Raw genomic sequence first — 12,797 nt, forward strand, 5'->3', positions numbered from 1 at the left:
AAACATCCTTACAGAAAATGCAAAAATAGTGCTGAGAAAAATTAAAACATAATGGAAAGTCATATTATGTCTACAAAGTGAGAGTTAAAGTTATTGTGGTGTTAATTTATCAAATTGTATATAAATTTAATTTAGTCTCAATCAAAATTTATGGTATGTTTTTAAATAGAAATTGACATGCTGCTACAAAAGTATGTATCTAGAACAAACAACTTGAAAAATTTGCAAGGTTGAATCATTCATCCTATGTGAAATTTTAAAGGCGTTATAATAACACAACAGTCAAACAGTGTGGTTTTGGTGAAAGGATACACAAGATAACAGAAATGAGAAAGTTATTCTTTGATTATTGATGCTTAACCCAAACATTAAAAATGTAATTAGCATATGAAGGCTTAGAAACCTAAACATAAAATTCAATACTCTAAAACTTCTAGAAAATATGTAGATGGATATCTTTGCAACCTTGGAGTGGGGAGATATTTCTTAGAGAAAATATAGATAAAAGTAACATATAACATCTACAAGAAAAACAATAACAATGGGATAACATTTTATTTTGTCAAAAATAAAAACTTCTGCAAACATGACTATTTTATATAAAAAACATAGTTATCCTCAGACTAAGAAAGAATATTTGAAACACATTCAGCTAAGAAATTACTTATATACAGAATATCATTATACAAGCTTGCAGAATGATAATATAAAAACATACCAATTGAAAATGGCAAAACATTGGAGCAGACATATTACTAAATAAAATATGCAAATGACCCACAAGGTATGCAAATAACATATGATAAGAGGCTAATAAGCACTAGTTTTAAGGGAAATGCAAATTAAAACTACCTTATGTTTCTATTATTTGTGCAATAAAATGGCTAAAGTATCTTTGATTCTCACATATTAAAATAAACAGAATAACCAGAGTTCTCATACAATGCTAAAGCAGATGCTGAGAGGATTTCAAATACATGCTAATTTGAAAACTACATATGGCAGTTTGTTAACAAACTAATTATATGTCTATATGACTCAATAGTCATACTCAGTACATATAAAATAATGGCATAAAATTGTAAGACTTTCAAAAGCCTATTCATAAAGCTCACTGAAGCTTTATTTACAATAGCAAAATATTGGAACAATTATGTTATCTATCAACAACAGATTTTTAAAAAATAACATAATCATGTACTGGAATATTGCATAGCAATATAGTGAATAAAATACTGAATTGTACATGATTACTTAATGATGGAAGGTGGGTATACAAAAGTAAGTAAAGATTCCATTCTAAAAAGGTTCTAGAAGCCAAAATAAATATGATGATAAGAACATAAATCAGCCAAGTAGTCAAAGGAAAAACAAAAGAAGGATCTAAGAATTTCTACTAACTTTGAGTGTGGAGTAAAGATTTATATACTGCTTCTTTTTTTTTTTAACATATATATAAAGTATCTTCTAAGGTATTTGAGAAATGCAAGTGAAATCCTTGAATTGTCTGATGATTATTTCCTAGAATGATTTTATTGAAATGTGCAGAGGTTTAAAAATATATTGTTCTAGAAAAAGAAGAAAAAGAAGGCATAAATAGAAAAATAGAAAAAGAAGGCATAAATATATTTATAGGGACATATGAATACACTATGTGCATATAATTGTACATATATACATATACATGCTTATGTAAAAATAAAATAAATGAATGGTTATTTCTGGGAATATCATTTACTTGGAGGAAGCACAGAGGTATGTCTTTGATTAAAAGGAACATAGATTCATTTTAATCTTTTCCTTGCCTGATTACTTTAGCTAGGACTTCAAATACCATATTGAACAGTATTGGTGAGAGTGTCTATCTTTGGCATTTAACTAATCTTAAGGGAAAAGTTTTCAATTTCTCACAATTGAGTTTGATGTTTGCTGTGGATTCGTCATATATGGCCTTCATTATGTTGAGCTATGTTCCTTCTGTACCCATTTTACTGAGTTTATTTTTTTGATCATCAATGGATGGTGAAATTTTGTCAACTACCTTCTTTGCATCCATTGACATGATCATAAAACTTTTGTCTTTCCTCTTGTTTACATGGTGAATTACATTGATTTGCATATGTTGAACCATTCTTGCATCTCTGAACTAGATCCCACTTAGTCATTATATGTGATCCTTTTAATATATTGTGGAATTTGGTTTGCCAAGATTTTGTTGAAGATTTTTACATTTGGGTCCACAAGGAATATTAGTCTGTAGTTTGTGTGTGTGTGTCTGTGTGTTTGTGTGTGTATGTGAAATTCTTGTCTACTTTAGAACAAAAAAGATAGCCTACTGAATGGGAGAAAGTATCTGCACATGATATATTCAATAAGAAACCAATTAATATCCAAGATATATAACTCACACAGTTCTACAAAATCACCCAATCAAAAATGGGCAGAAGTGCTAAATAGGTTATTTTTATTAGAACAGCTAACAGGCCAAGTAAAAATTTTCAGTATTGCTTATCAGCAGATAAATGACAACACCACAATGAGATTACACCTGACTCCTGTGCCAATGGTCTATATCAAAAACAGACCAAAATAACAAATGTTGGCTAGGCTGTGTAGAAGAAGGAACACATATACTGTTGGTGGAGATCTACAATGATTTAACCCTTATTGGGAACAATATGAAGAGTTTTCAAAATATTCAAAATAGATCTACCATTTGGTCCAGTAATTCCACTCCTAGATATCTACCTGAAAAAGGCAAAAGCATAATTCAAAAAGATATATTTACTCCTATTTTCATTGTAGTATTGCTTATAATAGTCACAGTATGGAATCAACCTAAGTTTGCAATGGCAGAACAAGAGATTAACATAGTTTATACACACATGATGAAACACTACACAACTACAGAAAATTAAAAAATGAACTCTTTTCATCTTCAGCAACATGGTGGAATTGGATGGGCTTATGCCAAGCAAAATAAGTTAGATGGAGAAAGACAAATATTCAACATTTGGTTTCAATTATATATGTAATATAGAAAAACAAAACAAAATGACTAACAAAACTAATCCAAAACAAACTCTAGAATCTGAAGGCAGAACTGAAGATACTAGATGGAGAGGGGAAGGGCAGAGTATAGATAAAGGGGTGAGGTCCAATTTGTATTGTAAAGGCCTACTGATTCTTTGATGGCAGATTTAGTGTGTTAATTTATCTGAGGAGGCGTGAACCTATTTTCCGAAATATATACAATGTTGTAAACTAATGTTACCTCAATTAAAAAAATGAATAAATGTAAATTAATGAAAGTACAGAATAAGTAAATGCATACATTCATCACAACTAATCCAACTGTTCATTTAATACATTTGCAATTCATTGCACACAAATGATATGCAAATTTAAAATATATTCTTCAATTTTACCAAAAATATTAGATAATGTACATTTAGTTTTATAATATGAAATTTGATACAGAAATGTTTAAGTGGCTTTTAAATTTATTACATATATAAATTTATCTATCATATAAATATAAAATTTATTTCCAGAGATTAGTGCTTCTTTCAATCAGTTCATATTGGAACAATTTAAACCTACAGGCTTGTTTGTAAAATCTTTTAACTGAGTGAGAGTTTACCATTTTGTAGGTAGAGAAAATATATTTTTCAAGTATAATGAACGAAATCTAAAAGAGATGTTCATTTTTTTCTTCTCCAGTTATAGTCTGGAATATAACTGCAAATATGGTGAATAAATACTGAAATAAAAATAACATCGGTTTCCTATTCATAAGGGTTAAAAAATGCTTAGTAATATAAAAAAAATGTTTGTACTCAGGAAGAAATCCAAACTTTATAAATAAATTACCAATTGCCATTAAGAAGTAATGGTTTTGAAAGTAAATATGGGGCCTCCCTGGTGGCGCAGGGTTTGAGCGCTGGGTTGCGAAGCTGCCCGCAGCCTCTGCAGCGCCGGTTCCATCCCCGGCTGCTCCCCGGCCACCAGAGGGTCCCACATGGCGCGCAGACCTCTCCTGCTGCCCGCTGCTACCCACAGCAGTGTACTTCGGTCCTTCTGCCTGCTCTGCTCCCCGCTCTGGCTCTGGTGAATTCTCTCACCCTCCCGCGCTTCTGACTGTACCCAGTGCTTGTATAAATAAATAAATTAAATAAATAAACAAACAAATAAATAAATAAATAAAAATCTTTAAAAAACAAAGAAAGTAAATATGATGATATGAGCATTTTACCTATTCTTCATAAATGCTTACATGCACAGTCTTCATTCAGTGGAAGTTTGAGGAAAGCAGGTGCTCGTTTTAAAAATGAAACTGTTAGGGTTACTTCTTCTCCAGCATTCCGAAGAACCTGAACCTAAAATAAAAAAGAACAAGAATGATTCACATATTCACAAAATCAAATATATATACATACACACACACACACACACACACACACAAAAGCCTTGAAATGATTGTTTATTTCATGTCTTGTTTTCTCCAATGGGAGCAATGTCCATGAAATATAGAGGCAATGCATTCTTAAACATTGCAGGAACACAGTCATCAATGTTCTTCCAATTCACACCATTCCACTGTCCTCTGTTGATTCACATGTTATCTTCCATTCACATCTACTGATGCTCACTTGAATGTTTAGTGCATATTAGTCAAATATGAGGCTTCAAAAATGTAGTACAAGTCACGTAATTATAAATTCTAAAATATTTGGTGAGACATGGAGAAGAAAAATGTGGTATACACATACACACACAAACACACACACACAATGGATGACTACTAAGCTATAAAAAAGATGAACTTTTAACATTTGTAACAACATGGATGTGATTGGAGAGCATAACGCCAAATGAAATAAGTCAGAAGGGCCTCCCTGGTGGTGCAAGGGGTTAGGCACCGCACTATGAAGTAATCCACAGACTCTGCAGCACAAGTTCGATCCTCGGCCAGCCAGAGAGAAACCCACATGGGGTAGCAGACCTCTTCTGACTCACCCACTGCTCCCCTCAGCAGTGTATTTCGTCACTCTGCCTGTTCTGTTCCCCACTCTGTCTCTGGTGAATCCTCTCAACCTCTGTACCTCTGGCCTGTACCCCAGTTCTTGTATAAATAAATAAATCTTTTAAAAATTATTGGAATTTTTTAAATTAAAAAATATTGAAAATCTATTAAGTACCCATGAAGTTATACAAATAAATAAACTTGAGGATGTTTACTACAGTTAATGCAAATTAAATAAAATGTTTTATTTCTTTCTAGCAGTTTTACAAAAAATATTCTTTTCCTATTAATTTATTGTGCATATTATTTTCTTTTCCATGCAAACTTGGAATAATGTTGGAGATTCTTCTCATTAACACACAACACTTTCAAATTACAGAAACATTAAATAGTTTTATTAAAGATAATTTCTCCAAAATTATTTAAGACAAGTATAAGCACTATTAAATTGAGTCAAGAAATTAGGGAGTTATTTATAACAAACATACATAGAAGAGTTATATATTTATAAATTTAAAATATCACACTAAGAAAATAATTAAGAATAGTAAATGCTGCTTCCCTCAGCAGTGTATTTCAGTCAATCTGCCTGTTCTGGTCCCCATTCTGTCTCTGGTGAATCCTCTCACTGCTCGCCCCTCACTTCTGGCCTGTACCCAAATTTGCGTATGCAAAAACAAATAAAATTATAATAAATTATAGGCTATCAAGATAATTTAGAATAACTAGGTTCTTCCAAGAAAGAATAAACTCCAATTCCCCTGCCCCTCCCTAATAAATACACTTGTAAACCCTGTCCAAAAAAATTCAAGAGACAACTAAAGCAGAACTCTGACTGGTAGAAAGAATAAGGAAAGAAAGAACAGCACAGAGGTGGAATGTCCTTTTTCATATTTAAATTTTTTGCTGACTTATTTTTATTTGTATTATTGTATATCAAAGGAATGTGGATTTAAACACTATATTTGATTTAGAGCTATAGATTCACACCTCGCAGCCATAATCAGAAGTGGGATTGATTAAATGCTCCTAAGCAAAGATAAGATATTTATTCACTGATGGTTAAGACATTTTTTATACATTTATTGGCAACAGAGATTCAATCCAGGAAAATTCATTCCAGCTTCTCAGACATCATCCACTGGGAGCAATGGAAGCCCCTAGGATACAGACCAAAGAAGCACCAAATGGCCTCTAATGATTATGTATCGGTGGAACCACAGTCTATAAAATCAGGGTAGGACCTCTGTTATTAACAACACAAATCCCCACTTAACAAAATCTTAAATAATAATCAACATCCCTGAATGTATCAATAATAAGCAAAATGACTAGGATACAATAAAACGACATGTCATATCATAACTGGTGATTGTTTCATATTATATTTTTTATTTTTTAAACACTTTATTTTGTACAGCAATTTTAGTTTCACATCAAAGTTGAAAGTCCCACAGACCTTCCTCCCACATGTACATTCTTCCCCACTGACAACATGGCACACTGGAGCAGTATATTTTTATATGAGAACCAACACTGATACACCATTATTACCCGGAATCCATATGCACTTTATAATCCATCTTGATTATTTCAATTAATTCCAATGGTGTAGATTCATGTACAACTGGATGTATCTACTGTTATTATATCATAGGCTATTGTAACTGTCTTACAAATTCACTGTGTTCTGCCTATTGGTCCCTTTCAGCCACTCCAACACTGGGGATTAATTGATGAAAAGAAATATTCTGCTTTACCTGAAAATACTTTAGACACACTTCAAAAAGCTAAAAAACAGGGCCTCCCCTAGTGGCGCAGGCGGTTGAGCGCTGCACTGTGAAGCTGTCAGCAGCCTCTGCAGCACCAGTTCGATCCCGGTCCCCTGGACGAGGGTCCCACATGGCGCGGCAGACCTCTCCTGTCTCGCCCCCTGCTCCCCTCAGCAGCGTACTTCGTCAGTTCTGTTCCCCGCCTCTGTCTCTGGTGAATCCTCTCACCCTCCTGTGTATCTGGCCTGTACCCCGGTTCTTGTATAAATAAACAAATAAATAAATAAATAAATAAATCTTTAAAAAAAAAAAAACTGCTCAAAAACACACATACCTATATACACATTCACATACATACCTTCGGTGGCAACAGACGGAGTTATCCAGCTTATGAGATAATTAAGTTTTGCCTAGTTTGTTAGAGCAAATAATGTTTAGATCTCAAGAGAGGATGGTAAGTACGACTTTGCTCACAGATAACATTGATGGAAATTAGTCACCTAGCATTTCACATTAACGTCGTTCTCCCCCCGGATATATTGCTAAGTGTATTAAGTCATGTCCTTAAAGTCCTGGTCATGGAAAAAATGAAGTTAAACATGATTTTGAGGATGGTTTATTATTTATTCATTTATATTGAGGTAATTTTTATTTATATCATTGTTTGCATAAAGAATTGCAGTAATTCCACTCCTAGCTACCTACTCCCAAAATTAAAAACAAACACTAATTTGAAAGACATTTTTCACTCTCATGCTTATTGTAGCACTATTTATTTTAGTTAATCTGTGGAAACAAACTAATTGCCCCAGAACCGAAGAGTGAATCAAAAAAAAATGTGGTATATATACACAATGGAATGATACAAATGGAGGTACATTTCTAACCAATCATTTGTTTTAACATGAAAAGTCACAGCAAAATGTGTTTCTCATTATATGTTAAACAATGAACACTAAAATTCTAATATTTCTGAATGTTTTCAATTGCAGCCTAAAAGTTCAAGTATGCTTTATTTTCTGGATTTTAGTAAATATTATAATTAAGAAGAAAGAAAGGCTGAATAATAAATTTAAGCTTTATTAACTAGAAGATGACAATATAATACTTTCAACATAGAAAAAATTACTTTTGGGATACAAGACTGTTGAAACATTTGATCAAAATTTACTGAACTATGTAAAGCTATAACAAAAAATTAATTTCATTATTTGTAGTACTCTCCCTATTGAAACAAGATTCAGTGTAGTGATGGTGGATGAGAAATCACATTATATGAGTTGAGCTTTAATTTAACAAGTAGAATACATCCTTAGCTTGTTCATATGGCTAAGGCTATTCATTTTTTTTTAATCTTTATCTTTATTTTACCATTTTCTGGGGTAATCTTCATATTTTAATTTTAATTTTGGGGGGGATTATATTTTGCTCTTCTATATGTGCATGTGTTTGAGTTTCACGATGTGGCAATTGTGGATAGTACTGCTATATACCTAGGTGTAGATAATTCCTTTTGTACTAACATTTTGATATTATTTGAATAAATACCTTTAGAGATATTTCCTGGTCATATGGAATTCCAATTTTTATTTTCTTAAGAAACAGCCATACCATTTTATATAGGATCTGCAATGACTTCATTCCTACTAATAGTAGATGAGAGTCCATGTTTACTACAACCTCACCAACATTTGTTGATGCCATTCTTTTTTATATGGGTCATTCTCACAGTGTCTCAATGTAGTTTTGATTTCCATGTCTTTTATTGTTAGTGAAATTGAACAATTTTTCATGTCTATAGGCCATCTGAATGTCTTAAGAAAAATGTTTGTTTTGAGCCTTGCCCATTTTTTGTTTGGCTTGTTTGTTTTTGTTTTGCTTTATTTTTGATGTACTGTGTAAGAACTTTGTAAATTTTGGAAATTAGACCCTTGTCAGATGCATGATGTGCAAACAATTTTTCCCATTCTTTCTATAGACTGCTTTTTTTGGTTTTTGTGATGGTTTCTTTTGCATTACAAGAGCTTTTTCCACTTAATGCAGTCCAATTGTTTATTCTTTGCTTTTGTTTCCTTTACTATATATATTTTTAAGATTTATTTATTCATTTACACAAGAACCAGGGTACAGGCCAGAAGTGTGGGCAGGTGAGAGCATTCACCAGAGACAGAGTGGGGAGCAGAACAGGCAGATTGACGAAATACACTGCTGAGGGGAGCAGTGGGCAAGACAGAAGAGGTGTCTGCTGCACCATGTGGGACCCTCACCAGCCAGCCAGGATAGAACTGGCTCTGCAGAGGCTGCAGTCAGCTTCACAGTGCAGCGCTCAACTTCCTGCGCCACCAGGGGAGGCCCTGTTTCCCTTACTATTGAAGTTGAATCCCCAAATATATATTTGTTGTAGATCTCCACAACTATGTCCTCTATATTTTCTTTCAAGATTGCTTTAGCTCTTAGGAGCCTCTGTGATTTCATGTAAATTTTATTATTTTTCTGTTTTCTTGAATGAAATCATTGGGATTTTGATAGTTAAAGCATTGCATCTGTAGATTTCTGTTGGCAATATGTCTATTTTAAAGATTTATTTATTTATGCATAGAAGAACTAGGGTACAGCCAGAGGTGTGTGGGGTGTGAGAGGATTCACCAGAGACAGATGGGGAGCAGAACAGGCAGATCCACTGAAATATGCTGCTGAAGGGAGCAGAGGGTGAGTCAGGAGAGGTCAGCTGCACCATGTGGGTTGCTCCCTGGTCTGCTGGGGATTGAACTCATGCTGCAGAGGCTGTGAATTGCTTCATAGTGCAGAGCTTAACCCCTTGCACCACCAGGGAGGCCCAATATGTCTATTTTAATGATGTTAATTCTTCCAATCAATGAATATACGATATATCTTTCCATTTTGTTACTTCTTTTATTTCCTTTCACAGAGTTTTATAATTCTCAATATATTGGTCCTTATAGAAATATAATTTAATTTTGCATATTAATTTTATTTCCTACCACCTTACTGTATTAATTTACTATTTCTAGTAGCTTTTTGGTAGACTATTTTGTATTCTCTATGTATATTAGCATGTTGTCACAAAATAGTGACAGTTTCACTTCTTTTCCAATTTGAATTTCATTTTTATATGTATTTTTTAAGAGGAATCCCTTCTTTTTTTTTAAGACTTATTTATCTATCTATCTATCTATCTATCTATCTATTTATTTATTTATTTATTTATACAACCACTGGGTACAGTCAGAAGCATGGGAGGGTGAGAGGATTCACCAGAGACAGAGGCAGGGAACAGGACTGACAAAATACACTGCTGAGGGGAGCAGCGGGCAAGACAGGGGACGTCTGCCGTGCCATGTGGGACCTTGTCCTGGGGGCCGGATAGAACTGGTGCTGCAGAGGCTGCGGGAAGCTTCACAGCCCAACACCCAACCGCTGCACCACCGGGGAGGCCCACATCTTAAGTCTTAACCTCTTGTGCCACCACAGAGGCCCAGTTGTCGATTTAAATCTGATTTAATTTTGGAGGTTGTCTGAGTGTATATATATGTCCATTTCTTCTGAGTTGTCTGGTTTGTTTGCTCAGAGACTTTTTGTAATGGATTTTTACACTCTTATGTATTTCTGTAGTGTCATAATTTTTTTTTTCTTTCATTTCTGATTCTATTGATTTGGCCTTTTTGTATTATTTATTTTTTTATATTAAAAAGGACAGGTTTATTTATAAAAATTCAAGAGTGCTTGCACAGACATAAGCGGGCAGAGAACTATCCCTGAAGGGGACAGGTTTGTTTAAAGAGAGGCCTTCAGAGTCATAGGTGGGCAGTCTTGGGAAGTGAGCTGTTCTGCTCAGCAGTTCTGCTGCTTTGCTAAGGAAGAAGGTCAATGAAGAGAAACACTTGCATAGTCACAGGAGTATAGAAGAGCTGCTGCCTCTCTTCCTTTTAAGGCTAGCAAGAAGTTTGTAAGTTTTGTTTAATTTTTCAAGGAACCAACTATTGGATTTGCTGATCCTTTGGACTGTCTTTTGTTTTCTATTTCATTTATTTCTGCTCTAATTTTACTATTTATTAACTTTGCCTGGTGTTTGGATGATTTTATTATTCATTTTATTGTTCCTTCAGCAGCATGCTTAGATAGTTTATTTGAGATTTCTCCTATTTTATTATGTGTCCCTGAATAGTTATGAACTTCCCCAGTAATACTGCTTTTAGAGTACCCTATAGGGTCTACTAGTTTGTTTTACCATTTTCATTAGGCTCTAGATATGTTTGATTTTTTTATTTATTCATTGACCCACAAATTTTTCAGAAGTATTTTGTTTAGTATCCACATGTTGTATTTATTCCAGTTTTTTTTTTTTTTTTTGGCATGGTTAATATCTAGCTTCATAGAATTTGGTCTGTTAATGTGCTTCATATAATTTCTATTTTCATGTACTTTCTAAGACTTTTTTATGTTCTACTTTTATGTTCCAGTATGTGCTTGAAATCTTGAAAATGTTCCAAGGGTACTAGAGAAAAAAAAATGATTTTTTTTTTTTCTAAATGGAAAGCTCTATAAATGTTCCATTATGTCTGTTTGGTCCAATGCTTCATTTAAGGTCTTTATTTCTTTGTTACTTTTTCTATCTGGTTGCTGTAGCCCTTTGTTTAGTGGCTTGTTGAGGTCCAACAATGGTTATATTTTTTTTGATGTGTTTTTTAGATCGGTGAGTAGTTGCTTCATTTTACCAGGTATTCCTTTATTAGGTGCATAAATACTAAAAACAATTATATCTTCTTGGTGAGATGTACACTGATGGTTAGAGAGTGCCCATTTTTGACCCTAATTACTTTGTTTATTTGAAAATCTAGTTTATCTGGTGTGACAATAGCAGTTCTTTTTCCCTTTGAATTATTAGCATAGTACCTTATTCCACGTTATTATTTTTTTAAAGATTTATTTATTGGGCCTCCTTGCTGGCACAGCTGTTGAGCATTGGGCTGCAAAGCTGCCCGCAGCCTCTGTAGTGCTGATTCGATCCCGGGTCGCCGGGCGAGAGTCCCTCATGGTGCACAGACCTCTCCTGCCGTGCCCGCTGCTACCCTCAGCAGTGTACTTTGTCAGTCTGCCTGTCCTGCTCCCCACTCTGGCTCCGGTGAAGTCTTTCACCGTCCCGTGCTTCTGACTGTACTCAGTGTTTGTATAAATAAATAAATAAATAAATAAACAAACAAATAAATAAATAATAAATCTTAAAAAAAATAAAATTTTGGGATTCTTTCTAATTCCTAAAAATACTTATTTAATACACTCTTTAAGTTTGGGAAATTCTAAGCGAGTATTTCTTTGAATATATTTCTTCCCTTGTTTCTTTCTCTTACCTTCTGATATCCCCATTATTCTTAAGTTTGTTCTTTTAAATGAGTTTGATATTTTTCATAGTTATTTTTTTTCTTTGTCTTGATTTTCTCTTTTTCTACACATGTTATTTTTTCATTTGAGGCTTCTGCATTGAAATTCTTTTTTTTGTCAATTTAGTTATATATTTTTAAGATTTATTTGTTTTTGCATATACAAGTACTGGGGAACAGGCCAGAGGTGTGTATGTGTGGGGGCGGTGAGAGGATTCACCAGAGACAGAGTGGGGATCAGAACAGGCAAACTAACTGAACTACACTGCTGAGGGGAACAACAGGCAAGACAGGGAGGTCGGCTGCACCATGTGGGTAGCTCCCCAGTTGTGCAAGGGGTTAAGCACAACACTATGAAGCTTTCAAAAGCCACTGCAGCAAGAGTTCAATCCCCAGTTGGCCAAGGAGTTTAGTTATATTTAAAGAGCCTTCTAAATTTGTCTGCATTTCATTCTTATATATTTAATCTCTGTGGTGAAGAACAAAACTCTTTTTGTTCCTGAGTCTCCTTTTCTAAGTTCTTGCTTATATGCTTTTTATTGAACTTCCTACTCTTTTGAAACCTTTGTCTCCTAGGTTATTTATTTCTGTATCCTTTCT

General features: G+C 33.9%; 1 protein-coding gene across 2 annotated transcripts in view; it reads right to left on the minus strand.

The window, feature by feature from the left end:
* SNTG1 (syntrophin gamma 1) overlaps positions 1-12,797 on the minus strand; it is a gene marked incomplete at both ends in the record, with an annotated part of 271,863 nt that overhangs the window by 168,964 nt on the left and 90,102 nt on the right. For both annotated transcript variants that reach the window (XM_084230408.1, XM_084230407.1), the window contains one exon: positions 4,277-4,379. In XM_084230408.1, the coding sequence (XP_084086534.1) occupies positions 4,277-4,379 (103 nt within the window). The remainder of the gene's footprint in view (positions 1-4,276; positions 4,380-12,797) is intronic.

This window comes from Talpa europaea, assembly GCF_964194135.1.
Source record: "Talpa europaea genome assembly, chromosome: 3".
Taxonomy (NCBI): domain Eukaryota; kingdom Metazoa; phylum Chordata; class Mammalia; order Eulipotyphla; family Talpidae; genus Talpa; species Talpa europaea.